General features: G+C 33.7%; 1 protein-coding gene across 1 annotated transcript; it reads left to right on the top strand.

Moving 5' to 3' along the window:
- The first annotated feature begins 701 nt into the window (after nucleotides 1-701).
- Nucleotides 702-3,466, top strand: LOC126892976 (uncharacterized). The gene is made up of 2 exons (XM_050662926.1): nucleotides 702-904; nucleotides 1,492-3,466. Exon 2 carries the CDS (start codon nucleotides 1,980-1,982, stop codon nucleotides 3,264-3,266), a length of 1,287 nt encoding a protein of 428 aa, XP_050518883.1. The 5' UTR covers nucleotides 702-904; nucleotides 1,492-1,979; the 3' UTR covers nucleotides 3,267-3,466.
- The last annotated feature ends 20,342 nt before the right edge of the window (nucleotides 3,467-23,808 follow it).

Consider the following 23,808-nt stretch of genomic DNA (forward strand, 5'->3'; position numbering starts at 1 on the left):
GGGTAAATTTTTAATTAACAATTCAATTGTTGTTAAACTGTTTGTTCAATTTTCATCGGATTCTGGAATTATAATCTACACGAAAAGGGCTTTTACATTACCAAGTTATTTAATTATTGATTAACAATTACTTATCTAAAATTTTAGTTGAAAATTAAAGATTTTGTTGGAAAAACCCGCTTTTTCCGGGAAAAGTTTTTGTCGAAGTGAATCGGGAAAAACACGTCTCTATGCAGAATTTAATTGCGGTGAATTTTTATTTGAGTGTTTTTGGTGTAAAGTTAAAATCTTTGGAATTATAGAGTAAAAATTGAAAAAACACGATTTTCGGGCGCCATTTTGTTTATAAAAAAGTAGCACACTATCTGCGGACTTTGCATACTTATATTATTAATACATACAATAATAAGATTCGATTCCAGCAATAAAATTGCTGGTAAATAACTTTTCCCAAAAATGGCCTATTCTCCGATAATCAGCCCAGACTCTATGTGATACAAGAACCCGAGGCATTTTTATAGGTCATTAAAAGGAAAACCGTGGGACGTCATCTTTGAATTATTTGTTTCAGATTTTAAAGAAAGTCCTATTGAAAAGAATAAATCCCATAAGCAATGTTTTCTCTATTATTTATATTTACCTACATTTTATTATACATTGGGTGCATTTGAACTGAACAAAACAAATAGGGTAAGGTGGGGTAATACCGGACAGCGGGGTAATACCGGACTGCGTTGTTTGTGCACGTATCGGCATATTATTGAATTTCGCGCTCATCACAGGCTGACCGTTAGACATCTGAATCTCAGTTCTCAGTTTAGTCGCTGCCACGTGCTTGCAAAGAGAGTTATCACAAAAATTACAAAATTTAGTGTGTGATTATATGAATTAACTGATTTTAAAGGTGAGTATTGACCATTTCTATTATAAGAAATTGATGAGATTACGTGCAAAGTCATAGCTTACGCAGTGTATTTTACGTATCTTTAAGTAGTTTTATTCATTACTTCCTCTAATAATTACTACCGAACATATGCATAAATATGTCGTTTAGGGGTAATGCCGGACACTGTGTCCGGCATTACCCCAGCTCCGGTTTGAACTATTTATTGTATTGGGAGATAGGTACATGCAAATACCTGCTGTTGTTTTATTATGATGGAATATTGGAAAGTGGATATAAATATAGTTAATAGGTAATAATTCATAATTACGTACATTTATAATTATTTGTCAACATTTTTTATAAATTTTTGTAGTTTTTGTTTCCCATTACAATTAAAACAAAATCTAATATAGTTTATGACATGTATGTGACATTTACATATTAATTCTTTGTAGACCTGAAGAAGATCCCATTCGTGATCAAAACATTGGCAATCAAAATAACTCAACAAACACACCTATAGTATTTATATCCAGTTTCTGCGATTCCATCATAATATTTATTATTGGATACAAAACAGTAAACACTGTTATTTTAATTTACAGATGCCGCGGAATTATAAAAGAGTCACCGAAAAAGCTTCGTGGAGAGAGGAGGAGTTGCAAGGAGCACTCCGTGCTATACAGAATGGTATGTCGTTAAGAAAAGCTGCAATAAAATTTTCAATTCCAAAATCTACGTTACACGAACGACTTAAAAATGGCACTGCCCCTTCTGGACCTTCCTTGGGCCGAAAGCCAGTTTTTTCAGTTGAAGCCGAAAATGCACTTGCTGTTCAAATTAAGAAGCTGGCAAAAGTTTTTTATGGAATAACTCCCCAGGAAGTACGAAGATGTGCTTTTGGATTTACACAATCAAACAACATCCGAGTCCCCTTTAATCAAGAAAGAAAAATGGCTGGTAAAGACTGGGAAAGGGGCTTCATATCTCGTCACAATATTACGTTAAGGAAACCAGAAGCAACCAGTATTAACAGAATTACAGCTTTTAGTCGCAATGAAGTTACCATTTTTTTAACAATTTATCCAGACTTATGGAAAAATATGCATTTTCAACCAATAAAATTTATAATTGCGATGAAACTGGGGTCACTACTGTACAACGCCCACCAAAAATATATGCAGAAAAAGGTCAGAAGCGTGTTGGATTTGTTACAAGCTGGGAAAGGGGGAAAACAACCACAGCGATGTGTGCCGTCAACGCTACAGGAACCTATATACCTCCTATGTTTATATTTGCACGCCAAAGAATGGCGTCCCATCTTCAACGAAACGGTCCCCCAGGTGCCCTTTACACATGCTCAAAAAATGGGTGGATTACAGAGGACATATTTCTTACTTGGTTACAACATTTTCAAGCATTTGTTAAAGCATCCAAAGAAGATCCAGTTCTTTTAATCATGGACAATCATAGCACTCACTGCACGTTACAAGCATATAATTTTTGTAGAGATAACGGTATTGCTGTTCTGACAATCCCTCCACATTCATCACATCGCCTTCAGCCACTCGATGTGAGCCTTTACTTTCCTCTAAAGATCGCATTCAACTCTGAATGTTCCAAATATTTGACCAGCCATCCAGGGGAGAAAATCACGCCTAGTGAGATTGCTGAATTATTTAATTTAGCATTTAGTAGAGTGGCAACCCCGGAAAAGGCTATCAAGGGATTTAAAGAGACAGGTATTTTCCCCTACAACCCTGACGTATTCACAGATGAAGATTTTGCTCCTGCAGAAACCCTTCAATCCACTGTTTCTGATGCACTTCAAGAACCTACCCAAGCAGAAAAACTACTCAAAACAAATGAGACTACCCCTGAAAAAAATAGTAGTGTGAATGAGGCAGAATTAAAAAATGTTTCCTTTGCCGAGATAATTCCTCTACCATCTTGTTCTCACGAAAATGTTGTAAAGAGACAAAATAAGGCAAACAAGCAACACTCTATTGTATTTACGTCAACACCGCTAAAAGAAGAGCTAGAAAAAAAAGAAGAGAAGAAAAATAAAAAGACAACAATCAAATCAGATAAGGCTAAAAGAAATGTATTTATGACACAGGAGGGGTCTACATTAAGACAAAAATCAAAGCGAACAAAAATTGCCTTAAACTATAAAATATGTGAAGAAGGAGAAAGTGAGATAGAGGATAATGACGATGTTAGGGACAAGAACATTACCGAAGACATTTGCATTTTGTGTGGAGAATTTGGCAAGAACAGTGAACTTTGGCTAAGATGTGTGTATTGTGGCCATTGGGCACACAAAGCATGTTCTAACTCTCCAAAAGACAAAAAATTTATTTGCGACTTTTGTTTGTAAAAGGTGTCCGTCATTACCCCAACATAGAGGGTAATACCGGACAGTGACAACTTTTTTTATATGTATATTTTTAATTTTGTATTGTAATTTTAAAAAGTTTTTTTAATCAAAATTTGTAGACTAACATGTGTTCTTCATTTTTGCTTAGGTTTAAAATTTTAATGTCGTCTAATAATAAAATAAATTCTAATTATCTTTAAGTGTACGCCATTACCCCACCTTACCCTAGGTATTCACAATCTTGTTTGTTTATTTATGTTAAATAGTGGGGTCCCATTCTAGGTCAAAAAAGGTTTTATTGTTTGTTGTTGAAAACAAAACGATAATATATCAATCAAAAGGGGGTTACAAGCTAACATGTTTTTCACTTTCACTCGGTTGTCAGGTTGTATCAAACTATTTTACGCCTGTAGGATACCAGATGTAGGTACTACTGGTTGATTTTTTATGTGCTTCTTTCTGTGATATAGTTGTTTTTGTCTGGTTCTTCTTAATTCCATTTATGGAGTTTATTTAAGTATTAAAGTTATTTGAGTATGGAATTTTATAAAATATTTAAAGCTATGGACATTACAAACACTGATTTTGACGAGCACACTTTTTTAAAAAAATATTAGCCGGCAAGTTTTTAATCATTTGAACAAACTTTTTTTTCTCACCCATTACATTACACGCCGCACCCTTCCAAACGATCCACTTCGCAGCGTAGTCGCCGGCGCTAGAAAATCGCGTGTTTCAGCCACTCTGTGCATCCACAGAGTAGCGCTGCAGAGTGGTCCGTTTGGTTTGGGCCTTATGATCGTATCCATATCAAGGTTTAATGAATTCATTTTCAGATGGCTGGAACTATAGTAACACTAGAACTGATGCTATTTCAGTTTGCACCAATCGACTCAACACTTCGATCTTCCAATCAATCTGACTCGTGTATTTAGTGATGTCATGACAACATTTTGTACAATCATGTTTGAGACAGAGAATACTAATAGACCAGGGCTGATCTGTTTTGCGGTGGATGTGAGAGGTGGCATACGGATTTTTGCAGATAAAGTTAGGTGACAACTTCAGTAATTATAATTGGCTTATGCTCCTTCTCAAATATGACCGGAACATTAATAAAAAAATTAAAATATTTAAAAATTTCGAAAATAACCGATTTTTTCTAATTTTTTTGCTTATAACTTTAAAACTATTCATTTTGGAACAAAGTTGTAAAGAAATAAAATAAAGCTAATTGAATTTTGTATAACGTACGACTGGTTAAAAATGTCTTAAATTATTACCCTTTCTGCAAAATAGCAATAAATACAAAATAAGGGGGCAAAATAAGCTTATTTTTATTCAATGTTTTTCAACCACTTTGGTTGCACTTAGAACCTTCGTAATTCGCCTATAAAATGCTTATAACATCTTTAAGCAGTCCACCAAATTTCATTAAAATCGACCTAATAGATTTTGCGTGATAAATTTTCAATCTATTTTTTTTAAGTTCAAATTTTTAAAAAACTTTCTGAACAAAAAGTTTACCATTTAGAAGTTAGTTAATTTTTTTACATATAAACAGGCACTCTACCTATCTAATAAACTTTACAGAATTAAAATCGGATTATCTAAGCAGCCTCAGCAAAGTTTAACATTTTTTTGGCCTATAAACAAATAGGATACCTCCGTTACTATTATATTAAATTTTTACAAAACGGAACTAGAAAACACTCAGTACGACGCTTATTTTAACCGGCTGTGTCTCAGGAACTAGTCCACACAATTCAACTTTTTTACTGTTAAAATAAGCGTCGTACTGAGTATTTTCTAGTTTCATTTTGTGAATTTAATTTAATATAATAGTAACGGAGGTATTATATTTGTTTATAAGCCAATAAATTGTTTTTCTACGGCCGTGCTAAAAGAGCCACTTTCACGCACGCATTTCGTTTCCGAAAGTTGCACTTTCCCGCACGGCGTGCGTGAAAGTAAAATTCCTTGTAATATGACATGATAATATATTGTAATACATGCAATAAACTAATATTTAGACATTATTTACTAATTTATTTTTATCTTATTGTGTTCATGTTTTAATGAAATTAGCGCGATTATTTCATTCATAGGAGATTCTGACCAATAGAAAGCTACAGAAATCTGAATTAAATTGATAATTTTTGATAATTGCCCGTCGTTAAGTATATTACGTTAGATGCCCTTCGTTGCTACGAAAAAATACATTCAGTGACATTAATGACAATTAATGTTTTAAAAATTATAAAAGTGATGACTTTCAATAGTCAAATACTTATAAAAACTTTGTGTTTAATTGTACTAATTTGTACTTACATAAATAAATTACAATAAAATTTTGGTTTTGAACAGTTTTATTCATGAAATTATCGCAACAAATTGCACTCGAACTCTAAAATTAATATAGAATTTTAGAGCTCTTGTGCAATTACTACTGATAATTTGATGAAATAAAATTATTTTGACATAATATTTAAAAGTCAGATCAGTAGACAATTACAATGGTTTTAAATCGTCGTCATGCAAACCAATATCGTCGTTGTGGTAACCCATTATATTGAAAGATTGGTTTTGACAACCTTGTCAAAGAATTAATTTGTGTATTTTCACTTCTAAACAAAAATTGATATAACTCTATTTTTTTTACTTTTTTCCAAACGTACGGCCCTAGAAAAAAATATTGTTCCTAACTCATGCGGAAAGTGTCTTCCACGCACTCGACTGCTTGCCCGAACTCCGCTATCGCGTCGTTGGGATCAACGGCAGTCTCGTGCGTGAAAGTATCACTTTCCGCACTAGTTAGGAAAATAACTATTTTCTACGAGCGTGTAAAAATGTCTACTTTCGCGCACGCGTTTTAGTTTAGAAAGTTTTACTTTTCCGCATAACTTTTCCGCAATACTTTTCCGCATTACTTTTCTGCACTGAATTTAGATATTTTAATATGGCCTTAAAATAATTATAATACATGCGATAAACTAATATTTAGATATTATTTACTAATTTATTTCAAATTTATCTTATTGTGTTCATGTTTTAATGAAATTAACGCGACAATTCGATGAAATAAAATTATTTTGACATAATATTCCAAAGTCAAATCAGTAGACAATAACAGTGGTTTTGAATTATCGTCATGGAAACCAAGATCGTCGTCATGCTAACGAATTATGCTGAAAGTTTGGTTTTGACAACCTTGTCAAAGAATTAATTTGTGTATGTATTTTCATATTAATTAAATTAATTGATTAAGATTTGGTCATTTTTTTAAAGACTCGTAGAAAAAATATTGTTCCTAACTCTTGCAGAAAGTCTGTTTTCCGCACTCGACTGCTTGCCGAACTCCCGCTTCGCGTCGTTCGGCAAACTGCAGTCGCGTGCGGAAAAGTATGACTTTCTGCACTTGTTAGGAAAATAACTATTACAACTTTAAAACATTGCTGAGGCTGCTTAAAAAATCCGATTTTATTTCTGTTAAGTTTATTAGATAGGTACAGCGCCTGTTTATGTGAAAAAGTTTATAAAAAATTTGAACTTAAAAAAAGAAATTAGATTGAAAATTTATTATGGAACCTCTATTAGGTCGATTTTAGTGAAATTTGGTGGACTGTTTAATTAGGTTATAAGCATTCTCTAAGCAAATTACGAAGGTTCTAAGTCAAAGTGGTTGAAAAACATTGAATAAAACAGGCTTACTTTGCCCCTTATTTTGTATTTATTGCTATTTTGCAGAAAGAGTAATAATTTAATAAGACATTTTTAACCAGTCGTATATTATACAAAATTCAATTATCATTATTTTATTTCCGTACAACTTTGTTGAAAAATGAATCGTTTTAAAGTTATAAGCAAAGAAACTAGAAAAGAACCTATATTTTTCGAAATTTTTAAATATTTTAATTTTTTTATTAATGTTCTGGGCATATTTGAGAAGGAGCATAAGTCAATTATAATTATTGAAGTTGTCACCTACCTTTATCAGCAAAGATCCGAATGCCACCTCTTACATCCAAAGATAGAGGTTTTTTCACAGATCCACCCTGGTCTATAAAATATACAAAAATGAAACAGTTTGTTTTAAAAATAAGGAGAAACTATTAATTAAAAAAAGAAAATAGAAAATGTAAATATGTACCTAAATATTATATTGTATTATAAAATAAAAAATATTTAATAATACCTCTAAAATATTATTTTAAAATATAAGAGAATAATGGTCTAATGATATCTTAAAAATAAACTACTCACATGGACTTTACATACATAAATGCTCGCATGACGCTTCACAGGCACCAAGATTTACTATTATAACATTTTAATATATCTATTATTATTTTATTTTATACAGTTAGCAATGTTTTTCTTTGATAAAATAAACTATGTTATTTTTAAAAAATGTTAAAATAAATAAAAATAATATGTGTAAGAAAATAAACTAATAGTAGGTACATTTACTCAAGATTTCTTGCACTGGATTCTTGCATTGACATGAAATTTGGCATACACATAGTTAACATGTCAAAGAAAAAAAGTGATATTGTGCCGAAATTGAAATGCCACTTAAATACGCAGTTTATTTTCGTCTTGGTTCAGATGTGTTCACGTAGCCCTACTGAAGACGTCTAGAGACAGAAACAGCTGTCTAGGGATGATGGATATATCCTCTGAAAGGAAACATCAACTGTCGTTCACTTTTATCCTTATCTTTACTCAGAGTTTCAGTATTGGAACTATCTTTCGACACGACGTCAAAATCATACTGGGAGACTTCAATGCCAAACTAGGTAAAGAGGAGCATCTTAGAGCGGTGATCGGTATACATAGCTTACACGATAACACCAATGATAACGGATCAAGATTGGCAGAGTTCGCTGTAGCCAACAATATGGTAGTGAAAACTACACAGTTCCAAAGGACAAATATACATAGAGTAACCTGGGTGTCAAATGACGGAATCACACGAAACCAGATAGACCACGTGCTCATCGACGGAAGACACTCTAGCAATATCATCGGCGCACACAGTTTAAGGGGAGCAGAAAGTGACTCTGACCACTTCCTGGTCAGAATAAAAATGAGAACAAGGCTAAACACGAGACATACAAAGCAACGCCAACAAGGAAACAGATGGGACATTTCAAGGCTCGATCTACCTGATAATGAACGCCAATATCAGTCACTGATCCAAAATAAATTGCAGACAATGGAAGAAGAAGAGACATCAACACCAGAATTGACCATAGACCAGAAATTGCAAAATATATCAAACGCCATAGAAAGCGCCGCAGCGGAAACGATAGGGAAACAAAAGAATAACAAGAAGAAAAACCAGTGGTTTGACCAGGAGTGCGAACAAAGCTTACAGCAGAAAGCAATCAAGAGGCTGGAGCTACTAACGCGACCTACAGAAGAGAACAGGGAAGACTACAACAGAGTAAGGACTCAAACGAGAAGACTTTTGAGAAGAAAAAAGAAACAGTACCTAGAAGCACGAATACAGCAACTCGAGGAGGAACATAGAACCGGTCAGTCTAGACAGTTTTATAGGGACATAAAAACAATGACGGGCAACACGATCAACAGCCCAAGATTTATAAAAGACGATGCAGGACAATTGCTCACTGACGACGAAGAGATAAGCCGCCAATGGAGAAAGTATTTTGAGCAACTCTTAAATACAGAAAACCCCACAACGACAGGGCAACAAAGACAGTACCAGTTAGCCGAACCTGAAATACCAGGGCCCACACTAGCTGAAGTAAAGTCCGCAATTTCGTCCTTAAAAAACCATAAAGCCCCAGGCCCAGACGGCATACAGGCGGAACTACTAAAAAAAGGGGGAGACAAACTACATCTTGAGATATATGATATTATAAGAGAAGTTTGGGAAAGAGAAGAAATACCGAAACACTGGCATGAAAGCCATATAATACCTATTCACAAGAAGGGAGACAAACAAATATCTCGGAACTATAGAGGAATATCGTTAATTAATACAACATACAAGATTATATCCATAATACTGTTTAGAAGATTAACTCCATACGCAGAGGAAATAATAGGCGACTACCAAAGCGGATTCAGACCGGGAAGGTCGACTATAGACCAGATCTTCGTCCTACGCCAGGTGTTGGAAAAAAACTGGGAATTCAACCGCGATGTACACCAAATCTTCGTGGACTTCAAACAAGCTTACGATTCTGTTAGCAGAGAAGCATTGTGGGAGACTATGGTAGAAATGGGAGTACCTGGAAAATTGGTACGATTAGCAAAGGTGAGCACGGAGAACGCTTCCGCACGAATCAGAGTTGGCAGCAACACGTCGGAGGAATTCCTCATTGACACAGGACTTAGACAAGGAGATCCTCTCGCCCCCTGCTGTTTAACTTCGCACTGGAACATGCAGTAAGGAAAGCTCAGCCACAACTGACAAACGGATTTGCCGCCCAAGGATCAAAAATACTATTAGCCTTTGCGGATGACGTGGACAAATTGCACAATCCACCAGAGATGCAAAAGAAGTTTTCACCCTATTCGAGAACGGAGCCAAGGAAGTTGGTCTCAAGGTCAACGAGAACAAGACCAAGTACATGGTGGTTACGAAGAACCCAAGACCAAGGGTTAGACAAAACGTAACAATTAATGAATACAATTTTGAAGTCGTCAAAGAATTTAAGTACTTGGGAGCGATCATAACATCTGAAAATAACTATGAAAAGGACGTGGCAGCCAGGATTATTACAGGAAACAGGGCATATTACTCGTTAATGACCCTACTTAAATCAAAAATACTCTCAAGAGCAGCAAAAATAAGAGTATATAAGACAATAATTCGTCCCACAATAACGTACGGAAGCGAAACCTGGACTCTGAATCAGCGGGAAACAACAAAATTACTGGTACTTGAAAGAAAGATACTGCGGACTATCTATGGGCCTTGCAGAGAAGAGACAACAGGAGAATGGAGAAGAAGACACAATGATGAACTCCAGACAATATACGGAGATGAAAACATAGTACGCTACATTAAATCAAACAGAATACGATGGGCGGGTCACGTACTAAGATCAAGTGACGAAAGACTTCTAAACGCCACATTCTGGGAAAGGCCCGATGGAAAAAGGTCAGTTGGTCGCCCAAGAAAGAGATGGAAGGACGCAGTAGCCAGCGATCTACGCAAAATGGGAGTACAGCAATGGAAAATAGCTGCTCAGGACCGACAACAATGGAGGGAAATAGTAAACGCGGCCAAGACTCACATAGAGTTGTAGAGCCAAATGATGATGATGATGAACTATCTTTCGGACCTTTCCTAGACGAGTAAGACGAAATGTGATTGCATATTGTAGAGATAAAGGATGTTACCAGAAAGTAGCTCCAAGAAAGGTTTCAGAATATAACTATTTTCAGTTCTGAGTTTTTGCATTTTATCTTTGTTTCATTATCTCCTTTGTCGGTAAATAGGCCTATCTTAAAGATAAAGTAGTTTTCAATCCTAATAGCAATATTAATAATATTTAAAAATATTAAAATATTACTAAAAGATTTTTAAATTAAAAACTTATTGGTCCATTTCCTTGGTAACAGCTCCATGGCTTCTAAAATTTGCAAGCTAGATGGATGCTGAAGCGAAGAAGACAAGAGTGAATTCAAAAGCTTACAATTCACGACCCTGTCTGTTCAGCTGGTAAATTCCAACAAAAAATGGACCTAAGTTACTCAAAGAAGTAACGACCCAATATAAAAATAAAATAAAAATTCCATTTTTATTCAGTTGCAATACGAAAGCAAAACAATCTTATTTTTCACTTAGAACAGGGAGCGCAGTCCAGCACTCTGAATCGACCTCAATAGTCGAAAATCGTCTTATCAAAGTGCTGGACTGCGCTCCCTGTTCTAAGTGAAAAATAAGATTGTTTTGCCTTCGTATTGCAACTGAATAAAAATGGAATTTTTATTTTATTTTTAGGCCTATCTCACTTTTCCCGTTTATTCCCATTTTTAGTTCTTGCTTCCTCTATCCTCTCCTGCCTCCCCTTCTATTTGCTCTACCCATATATCAATTAGTTTCTGATTGAAATTATTTCTGATGAATAGGGCTTTTCATCGATTGTCATTTGTTTCGAGCTTATGTCATATGTTATATAATCTGTGTATAATCCACAGATAACGGCAGTTCTCACCAGTGGCGCACAACACCCCTACAAGCGACACTATATATACACGAAATTTTCGATTTTCTAAACCTGACTGAATGGAAAATTGGGCCAAATCCCATCTTAAAGTTTACGAAAAGACTCGTCCATCCATATGTTACTTCTCCATTTTGGTCCAAGGGTGTGGAATTTACGGCCCTTCCCATTTAAAGCCTGTTTTTCGTTCTCGTCCCCAAAACTCTCAAAAATTTCAAAAATTTAAGCCCGACCTTTGCGGCTTCTGATAGCATAGATCATTACCTTTCCAACGCATGTTTAATTTTGAAAATCGGTTGTACCATCCAAAAGTTATCGAGCTCAGAAATATGACTCAATTTTTATTTAAAAAATGGAAAATGTTTATGGATATGTATGTATGTATGTATGTATGTGTGTGGAAAAGTTAAACCGATCTGAATTTTTTTCTTCTGTGTTTCAAGAGGGTGTGAGGGCCGATTCAGTACCGGTCTAATTTTTGACTTCTGACTACCCGTAAGTTAGCTAGAGGACTAAGTAGATACAAAATAGCATATTTTTTGGGCGTATATATCTTAGGTTCAAGAAAAGATAGGAAAACCGCAAATACACCAAATTAATAGGGTTGAGCTAAGCTTTCAAATGGCCCTTAAGCGATCAAGCTGAGACATACGCACTGCTCACCATAGCCAAAAAACTGAAAAATTAAACTTTGAAAATTTTGGTTTTTCGACAATTACTCAAAATTTCAACCTACGAATTGCGCCAATAACTGAGCGTTTGTAGGACTCAGGACGCGTCTAACGGTGTATACCTTATACCTGGGAAAATTCGAATTTTTAAGTTATAGGGTTCATAAGTATGATCAAATCTATTTCTTATGGGAAAAACGGTTTTTCAAGCTCAATAATTCCTGTAATACGTTCAGTTATCCTACTCGATCTTGGATGCATCAGATACTACTTGTCAATACATTTCAAATTCATGTTTAGTGATCAACATCAGGTAAGCCGTTCAGAAATGATAGAGCTCCAAAGGTATAATTAGTCCAGGAACTGAAATTTTTCACTTCGCAATTTTTACAGAATGGATAGATTTGTTTAAAAATTTGACAATAAGTAGTGGATAGTCCAAGGATCAAAATCTATATGATGCCGAAAGACGCTTTTACCAAGGGGGCAGTTGCCACCTCATCTCGAGGGTGGAAATTTTTTTTTATATTTTGACCGCAAATGCTGGTAAAAATATTAATTATAAACAAAAAATGTTCATTATACATTTTTTTGATAAAATTAATAGTTTTCGATTTATTAGTTATCGAAGCTGTTAGTTTTATATCGGAAAGATTACCAGATAACGGCAGTTCTCACCAGTGGCGCAGAAATACACCCCCCTACACGCGACACTACTATATACACGAAATTTTCAATTTTCTAAATCTGACTGAATTGAAAATTGTGCCAACTCCCATCTTCAAGTTCAGAAAAAGACTCACCCATTCATATGTCAACCATCCATTTTGGTCCAAGGGTGTCGATTTTACGGCCCTTCCTATTTAGGGTCTGTTTTTCGTTCTGGTCCCCAAAACTCCCAAAAACTTCGAAAATTTAAGTCCAACCTTTGCGGTTTCTAATAGAACTGATCATTACCTTTCCAACGCACGTCTAATTTTGAAAATCGGTTATACCATTCAAAAGTTATAGAGCTTAGAAATGTGATTCAATTTTTATTTAAAAAAGGGAAAATGTTTGTGGATATGTATGTATGTGTGTTTGAAAGTTAAGAGGATCGGTACGTATTTTCCGTTGCAATGCTATTCAAATGGGGATTCATTTTTTTCGAATCCTGAGAAAACTAATAAGTATTTTTGAAAAATTTAAACGCAGAATGAAAGACCACGTTATTTGCGAGGGCCGAAAGTCCCTGAGAACTTCTATATTGTTTATTTTAATAAGTTACAGGGGTGAAAAACTAAGAGAAAATTTAGTGTGATTTTTAATTTCAAATATACCATTCAAAATAAACTTTTTATTTATTCTAAGGGACTTTCGGCCCTCGGTAATAATTAAGTCTTTCATTCTGCGTTTAAATTTTTCAAAAATATTTATTGGTTTTTTCAGGATTCAAAAAAAATAAACACAATGCCGTGGTAATATTTTCCAAATCTATCTTTGTCTTACAACGCACTCAGCCGAATATAATATTGTCAGCATAATATATTGTCAGTCAGACACTGACAATCAGTGACAATTTTAAATATTTGACATTGCATCGGGAATATGCTGAGTTATTGATTAAATATTATTGAAATATAGTGTATTTGATAAATAATTGATTTAAGACGTGAACTTAATAAAAAGTTATTTATTGTGTATAATTTGTGGAAGATCCAAGCAGAGAATACATCAGGATAATATATTCTGTGATCCAAGTATTTTGTTGTTAAAGATGTTCAAAATTGTAAGCGTTCCATAACAATATATTATTAAAAAATCACTTTCAATACTTTTCCTCTTTTCTCGATTGAGTATTAGTCTTTGTTGTACAAATAAATTATTACAATCACTGAATACATAGTTAGTGAAAAAATTATCACATTTATTAACTGAATTAATAATTTCCAATTATAAAAATAACAGTTATCCAAGAACATTCAAAACCCATCTCTTTAAATTAATGATGACATTTTCAAGTAGAATGACATTCTAGTAATGTTTACATATCCATACCAGTGTGAATTTTACTACGCGTAATTTGCCGTGTAAAGACAGAAAAAGTAGGGATACACGTAAAATATGTGCGAATTGTGTACCCATAGCCTTAAACCGATTTGATATTTTTTCTCTGTATTTAAAGAGGGGGTCAGGGCCGATTTAGAACCGGTGTAGTTTGTGACTTTTGACCACCCATAAGCCAGCTATAGGACTTTGTAGGTACAAAACGACATATTTTTTGGGGGTATATATATTCGGATCAAGAAGAGGCATGAGAACCGCAAATATATCAAATCAATAGTGTTGACTTAAGCTTTCAAATGGTGTCTAAGACGTCAGGATCAGACATACACACGGCTCAGTATAGCCGAAAAACTGAAAAGCTAAATTTTGAAAATTTTGGTTTTTCGACAATTACTCAACATTTCAACGTACGAATTGTGCCAATAACTGAGCGTTTGTATAAGGACTCAAGACGAATCTAACGATGTATACCTCATATCCGGGAAAATTCAAATTTTTAGGTTATAGGCTTCATAAATATGATAAAATCTATTTTCTGTGGGAAAAACGGTTTCGAAAGCTAAATAATTCCTGTACCTAATAGCTTCAGTTATCATACTTGACCTTAGATCCATCAGATACTACTGGTCAATACGTTTCAAACTCATGTTTACTGATCAAAATCGGTTAAGCCGTTTAGAGAAGTTATTAAGATACAAAAGTATAATCCAATTAACGATTATTCCCCAAATGGTTTATGAGTTGTAGTGGTTACGACGCTAAATTTGATCTGGCAACGGGCAATCCGACTTCATTTACCGGCTATCTCAATATATTTTTTTTCAATCTATTTCGAATAGAAAAACATCTAGTGTACATTCGATGGACACTAGATGATTTGGGAGATAATGCAACAAAGGTGACCATTTATAAAGCTTGACGTGTAATAGAGGAACATTGCATTCAACTTCATACATTTAATTTATAAATAACTTTGAAAAACTCCTGATATACGAATAAAAAACCGCTAAAGCCGTAAAAATGAGTGGCGCATAAAATATTCCAGCTACAAAAGATCTGATATGAATGTTACGTGGCGCGAAAATGGATTTTCATTTGATGCAAAACAAAATTCTAGTTTTATTTTAAAAGATTTTTCCATAATATTTGCTAAATTTAAAGTAAACGCGCCACAAAAGAGTTTCAAAATTCAAACTGTATCAAAGTTACTCTTTTGTGGCGCGTTTACTTCAAATTTAGCAAATATTATGGAAAAATCTTTTAAAATAAAACTAGAATTTTGTTTTGCATCAAATAAAAATCCATTTTCGCGCCACGTAACATTCATATCAGATCTTTTGTAGCTGGAATATTTTATGCGCCACTCATTTTTACGGCGTTTAGCGGTTTTTTATTCTTGTATTAATATACACGGATTAAACGACATATGACAGAAGCTCGAAACAAATGACTGTGAATGAAAAGCCCTATTACAGATTACGCTGTAATTTTCACATAGTCCAGAGAAATGATGATTTTCTCAGGACACTGAAATATCCAGGTAGCTGAGTACTGTTTTTTTACTTATTGTAGACTTATAGGAAGAAAACCTACCAGTTTTCTGCCTAAAGTTCGCGTCCGTTTTTTACTTATTAACAATTTAGTGAAACAAACGCGATTTTTTCAATTTTTTGCACCCCATTAAAAAGCTAAATAGATATAAAATTACAGAGTTTGATATTATAGAACATTAAAAAAGCTTCAAAATGCCGATTTTTGAATGATAAAAAAATCAATTTGTTGCTTCGCAAATTGCAAAATAAATATAAACCGATAATTGTTAATAACTTTTACTAAAAAGGTTTCTCCCAAAGTTGAGTATTGGGGTACTTAACAAACCCTCAATTTGAGACCGATTCATTAATTAGTTTAAAAATTATTCTATTCGTTTATCCCAACGAACTTTGTTTTGCAATAACATAAGGTAGAAAATAATGAAGATAAGGCAATTCTGCGTATGCCAAATGAAAGTAGAAGAGTGATAATATCAAAATGTATTAAAAAAAAGATAAAAAATTATTTAATATAGTCAAAAATCCTAACTCCAAATTTTTGAAATTTTGTAGTTTATAAACATTTAGAATAATTTTAAAATATTGTCGGTAGAAAAAAATCTTTTTATACATTCGAAAAGCTATTTTAATACGAATTTTCACATAAAAAATTTAACCTCTATGTTCATTTGGGCCAAACTTAGCCATGTGTTTTTTTTTTTAATTCACGGCTAATTTTTATTTATAATAATTAAGAAATCTCATTGACGCCATTTTAAATAATGGGGTTTTTGTTAAAAAATTTGCACAAACCTCAAATGTATGTAGTTCAAATGGTTACTATTCGGAATCTACAAATCCACCGAGTTCAAATACCGAAAAAGCAATTTCAAACTAATACAATTATCTGTATCTCCGGATATACTCAATGGATTTTGATCATTCTTGTTTTAATTTGTATGTAATTTCTATTTACATTACAAATATTTAATTTGTTTATAAATTTATTAATTAATAAACAGTCTAATCTGCTTAAACAATTCTTGGAAAAATATTTTTTTTCCAAGTCTATTTTTAATCATAGTATATATAATTAATGATCATAGAAAAAGTTAAAGTAACCTTTAATAAATAAATTATTTTTATTAAATAATTATTTATTGAAGATAATTTATTTATTAAAGTATACCTTATCTTTTTCTACGATTAATAATGATAGTATTGTTTAAAAAAATGGATTTTTGGGAAAAATTATCTTTTTAAAAATGGTTTAAACAAATTAGACTGTTTATTAATTAATAAATGTCTAGACAAATTGCATATTTGTAACATACACAGAAAGTACATATTAATTAAAAAAGAAAGATCAAAATCCATTCAGTAGATCCCGAGATATAGAAAATGGTAGTAGTTTTAAGTTGCTTTTTTAGTTTTTGAACTCGTGCATTTGTCGGTCCCCAGATTCCCTCTTCACTTACCATGACTGATCACCAATTGAACTACATTTTTAAAAATTAGTGTAAAATAGCAGCTTTCCGAGTATGTACAAAGATTTTTCCTACGGATAATATTTTTAAAGTTATTCTAAATGTTTTTAAACTACAAAATTTCAAAAATTTGGCATTAGTATTTTTGACTGTATTAGATAATTTTTTTTATATTTTTTAATAAATGTTGATAGTATCATTCTTCTACTTCCATTTGGCATCCGCAGAATTGCCGTATCTTCATTATTTTCTGTCTTATGTTATTGCAAAACAAACGTGTCTGGGATAAACAAATAGAATAACTTTTAAACTAATACCTAAATGGATCGGTTTCAAATTTCGAGGGTTTGTTAAGTAGTCAATACCCAAATTTGGGTGAAGCACTAAAGTCAGTGGCGGCTGGTGGGGTAAAATTTTGGGTAGGCCAAGCCAGCAAATTACATATAGATATGTATAATAATACATAATATGCAAATATAAATTTATTTTTATGTATAATAGTGTAGGTGTAGGAAACAGCGGTTGAACCTCGCAAAATGGACACAAGTCCGGTTTTTTTTTCTGGTATATCAAGGGGTGTCGTTATGCAAAACGTTTTTCTTAAACAATTTCGCCCCGGAACCCCCCTTTTCATCCCTTTAAAGGGGGTAATTTGTGGTTTTTGCGAAACGTAGCCATTCCTGTACGTTTTGCAAAAAAATTACTTAATAGTAAAATGAAGAGGACTATATTTCCTACTATTTATTTTCCGACAGCATATGTCTATCACCCACCGTTTAGCGGGGGTGGCACCCCAAGTTGACAAATTTTTAAAAAAGATGTTTTAAAAAAATATTTTTCCCTAACTGTAATGAAAATTAAGAAGAAGCCCTGCGGCAATAATCACAAATAAGTGGCTGATTTTTTAATATAGGTTTCATTTAAGGGCAATTGCAAATTTTTTAATTACAGGGTGTTACATTTTAAAAAAACCCCTCTTTATACCATTTGAACTGCCTATGCTAGAGTAAAAAAAACTTTCAGCGATTATCCATGTACTAGTGTTATTTACAAATTTGTATAATGCACCCCCATATTTTCCCCGGAACCACCCAAAAAAAGGAGAATTAATTAAGAAAATAATAAAAAATTGATTTTGGGCCACCACTGTGGTTTTAGGGTGCAAAGAAAATAAAATATGCATAAGTCATAATGTGTATCAGACAGTGTGTTCTTTTATTTTCCATAAGTACGTTATCCATAAAATGAATGGGTGACGAAAAAAAAAAAAAACAAAAACTGGAGCACGCCAAAGCATTTCTGAGGTTTGCGGCGCCGTTTGCTGTGCCGTAACGGTTGCTGATACGAAAAAAATGCATAGGGCCTTATTTGTTGAGAAAATAGTGGTCTTTAATTCTGTATAATTTTGTTTTAAAAAAATGCATAGGTAATGAGAAAAAGGGGTTTTTTAAAATGTAACACCCCGTAATTAAAAAATGGGCAATTCCCCTTAAATGAAACCTATACCAAAAAATCAGCCACTTACTTGTGATTAATTTCCCTAGGGTTTCTTCTTAATTTTCATTACAGTTAGGGAAACATAATTTTTTTAAATATTTTTTTTAAATTTGTCAACTTTGGGGCGCCACCCCCGCTAAACGGTGGGTGATAGACATATTCTGTCGGGAAATAAATGGTAGGAAATATAGTCCCCTTCATTTTACTATAAAGCAAATTTTTTGGAAAACGTACAGGAAGGGCTACGTTTCGCAAAAACCCCAAATTATCCCCTTTAAAGGGATGAAATTGGGGTTCCGCGGCGAAATTTTTTAAGAAAAAGTTAGTCCCCTTGATATACCAGAAATAAAATAAAACCGGACTTGTGTCCATTTTGCGAGGTTCAACCTCTATTTCCCACACTATAAAAATACTTAGAAGGTAACTGTAACAGATTTACATTTAATTATATTTTAAAAACTAAATCAAATTATGAACTAAAATATACAAATAGTTTACATATTTTATTATTTATAGATCAGGTTTATTCTTCTCTCTTTGCTTTGTGCAAATTTGTCAGTTACAATTCGATAATTCTGTTATCGGCAACGAGGCCCGGCGAAGTGTGAAGTGAGCGAAGGCCAGTTTGAATCGGGCCTATACACCAGGCATAACACGACAATTGGCTCCGTGTGTCTCCCCTCTACTTACAGTCACATGACACGCTGTCAGATTTTGTAAGGACGTTTTAACATTGAGTCTTATGGGATTATTTTGTTAAACTTGAATATTTTATTTTGTAGTGATAATAACCGAATACAATTGTTAGAATTCATTAGTTATTAATTTATACTGTAATTTATAGTGCAACAAAAATATTTTCTTTTTCGTTAATAAAGATTTATTGACATAAACTGCGATAGTGAGGTTATGTATACAAAATCAAACTGATAATCAATATTGGAAAGTGAAGAATTTATATCAGATTAAGTGCGTTTTTATTTTCTGTTTATATTAATACATAGTATCACTAGCGTGACACGGCATTTTTTTTAAATATCTCATTTAAACATACACAAAGCGTCCTTATAAAATTTCAAAAAACCGCCACCATGAGCAGGTCGGTCGATTATGCTTTGACACTTTGTTAACGCTCAGAGCGAATATAAAAATCGTTGTCCGGCAAGCTACTTCACTTCGAACGCTTTTTGTACGGAGATCTTATGTGAGCGGAGTCGGCCAGCTCCGAGCGGGCCTATGATATTTAAAATACGATTCGATGCTTTCTGTGAATGTGGTAATAACAAAGTTGTCTTAACGGACGCTAATGTATTGAGTGATTTAGTACATTTAAAAGTTATTTACATGCTTTAACATAATTTTTGAATATGTCTTTTTCTATTTCAAAGCTCTTAAAATTATTGGGTAGGCCCGGCCTATCCTGCCTACCCCCAAAAGCCGCCACTGACTAAAGTTTTAAGTTAGTTTTAATAATAGTTATTAACAAATAACGATTTTCACTTATTTTGCAATATGCAAAGAAACAAATTAACTTTTTAACTTTTAAAAATCGGCGTTTTGAAAATTTTTCAATGTTCTAAAAAATTAAATTTTGTAATTTTATTCCAACTATTTAGCTTCTTAATGGAGTGCAAAAAATCGCGTTTTTTGCACTAAATTGCTAATAATTAAAAAACGGCCGCGAACTCTAGGCAGGAAACAGGTAGGTTTTCATACCATAGGTCTACAATAACTAAAAAAGTTATCAGCTACCTGGATAATTCAGTGCCCCGAACATGGTCTATTTCTAGCGTATTTCCCTGGACGGACAGTTTTATCACCTTTCTTGTGAACTACTATTTTTACAATAAGTCGTGCTCTTTTCCTGCAGCATATCTCCCCTTAATTTTAATATTCCTGCTTCTGAGGACGACGTATACCTACTAGTTTGTAATATCTTTGCTAAAAAAATTAGAAATGAACATAAGATTTCGACAACCCTCTAGATTATTTGGAAAGTGGCGTGGCACTCATGACACCTATTGCAGCCACGCCACTGATTAAAAAAAGACACGCATTTTATATACATATTATTTATTTTTAAAAAACCTACTTACATAATATTATTATAATTACTAACATAATCTATTAGCAGTCTTTGTTTTATTGATTTTTCCTATGAATATTTTTATTTGATTTATTTTGGTTTCACTGTTGTCTAACCTATTTAATAATTTTTTGTCCGTATTTATATTTAAGTTCAAATATTACTTATTAATTTTTTTCTTCTTCTTCTACGGCACTACAGCTCAAATTGAGCCTTTGCCTCCTTTAATTTTTGCCTCCACCCTTGCCTGTCTGTGGCTGCTCTTCTCCATACACTGACCCCTAAAAGGGCTTGTGCGTCGCTGTTTACTGTGTCTTTCCAACCGGTCTCTTCCCCTGCATTCTAGAATTCAGTGCTCTTTTTATCACGTGTCCGGCTCATTGCAATCTTTGTATTCTAATGAAGTCTGACAGGGGCGTTTCCTTATAAAGTTGATAAAGCTCGTTGTTGTATTGACTTCTGAAGATTCCGTTTTCCCTCACAGGTCTTAGTATTCTCCTAAGTACTTTCCTTTCGAATGTGTTGAGTTTGTTTTTGGATGTTTCTTTCAGGACCCAGGCTTAACTGCCATAGCATGTTATTGGTCGAATTAAGGTTTTATAGATTCTCATCTTTGTATTTCGGTGAACACTTTTAGACTGAAATATATGGGAGAGGGCAAAATAAGCTCTGTTTGCCTGCGTTATTCTCTTCGTATTTCTCCAACTTCTGATCCGTCGGCATACTTATATTTCTACTCCCAGGTATGTAAACTTTTCAACCGTTTCAATGTCATCTTCATGTATAATGTTTTGTGGGATTATATTTCTTCTCGTCTGAGTCATTATTTTTGTTTTTTCTGCGTTAATTTCCAGACCTAGCATTTTTGTTTGTGTTTTTAACTCTGCATATGTTTCCTGTGCTCCTGTTGATGTTCTACTCATAATATTAATATCATCGGCATAGGCGGCCAGTTGAACCGTTCGGTTGGTCAGTAGATTTCCTCGCCCAGTTTGCATTTGCCTAACCGCATACTCCAGTGCCAGGTTAAACAATGTTGGGGCCAGCCCATCTCCCTGCTTTAGTCCCTGCGAAATGTTGAAAAAGTCTGTCCGGTGGTTTTGTATTCGTACACATGCCTAAGTTTCATTCATTGTGGCTTTAATAAGTCTTATTAGCTTGTGTGGTATTGCCAATTCAGCCAATATAGATGTCCCGAAAAGATTGGTCATAAATTATACCACACATTCTGGAATCAAAAATAGTTCGATTGAACCTAACTTACCTCAGTACAAATGTGCTCATAAAAAAGTTACAGCCCTTTAAAGTTACAAAATGAAAATTGATTCTTTTCAATATATCGAAAACTGTTAAAGATTTATTATTGGAAATGGACATGTATCATTCTTATGGCAGGATCATCTTAAAACAAAATTATAGTGAGATTTGTCCACCCCATAAAAAATTTATGGGGGTTTTGATCTCATGAACAACCGTTTGTGAACGTTTCAATAAATTCATTATTGTGGTACAGTGCCTGGTTAAACAATGTTGGGGCCAGCCCATCTCCCTGCTTTAGGCCCTGCGAAATGTTGAAAAAGTCTGTCCGGTGGTTTTGTATTCGTACACATGCCTGAGTTTCATTTATTGTGGCTTTAATGAGTCTTATTAGCTTGTGTGGTATTGAAAATTCAGCCAATATACAAGCACAGGTGGCCAAGATCCTTGATGGTCCGAGCCATTTTTCAAAATTTGAAATTTTTCGCGAGCCGCAATTAAACATTATAGTCCACAGTACATCGTCCTTTTGGAAGATGATTACATAAGTCTTAAAAATGGTCTTAACTGCTTCTTTGAGCCAGTCTACCACTTTCTGAAAATTTTTAGAGTGGAGGTTGGACGCGTTTCCGTGTCCCGCGTCATTAACATATTTACGTTGTCGGACTAACAAAACGCGGCTGTAAATTTGTCGGACAAGTGATGGACAATCTTTATTAATTAAATATAAATACTTTAGGTTGAAAATTAAGAGTTTTGTAATAACAAAACTAGCACGCTAGAGTGACATCTTGCGGGTGTCGGACTCTAAGATTTTGTTATTAATTACAAAACTCTTAATTTTCAATAATAAAAATGTGTACCATTTTTATTCGGCTGCAATACGAAGGAAAAACAATCTTACTTTTTAATTAGAATAAGGAGTGCAGCCAGTCCCTTTAACTGCAGTTTTCTGCTCTTATTGGAGCGTCATCAGAAGGAACGTAGGCACTGTTCTCCTTAATCCAATCAAATTGCATCGAAAGGTTTTCCCAAATATTGCAGCCAAAGTGATGGTAATGGGTGGCTAGCGCCATCTGGCCGTAAAAATATATATATATATATATATATATATTCTTAATTTTCAATTTAAAGTACTTATATTTAATTAATAAATATTGTCGATCTCTTGTCCGACAAATTTACAGCCGCGTTTTGTTAGTCCAACGTAAATAAGTTAATGGCGCGGGCCGCGGAAACGCGTCCAACCTGCACTCTGAAATTTTTCAGAAAGTGGTAGACTCGCTCAAACAAAGCAGTTAAGACCATTTTTAAGACTTTTGTAATCATCTTCCAAAAAGGACGATGTCCTGTGGACTATTATTTAAAAAGTGTAAAAAAGGTATTACATTTTTCTCTCAGTGTTTGGATTTCACGAATTTTTAAGTGAAATAAAATGGTTCACATCGTTGTTTCAAATATGCAAATAATTCTACAAGCAGCTTTACTAATTCAGGATACAGTGGAACCCCGACAAGTCGGCCTCCAATAACCCGAAAGTCCGGCTAACCCGGACCGATTTTCATCAGGCAAAACAAACATTTTTTTCACTTTGGCTGACTTTTTACCAAGAAATAAATATTACTGTATACAACTATACTTAGAAGATGTACTGTGCATATGTATTTCATGTTTTTGCAATTATAATGTGTATTTGTTTATTATTTATATGTATTGTATTAATTTTTACCATATTCTCCGGCTAACCCGGATTTTCGAT

Source organism: Diabrotica virgifera, chromosome 9 (assembly GCF_917563875.1).
Source record: "Diabrotica virgifera virgifera chromosome 9, PGI_DIABVI_V3a".
Lineage (NCBI taxonomy): Eukaryota > Metazoa > Arthropoda > Insecta > Coleoptera > Chrysomelidae > Diabrotica > Diabrotica virgifera.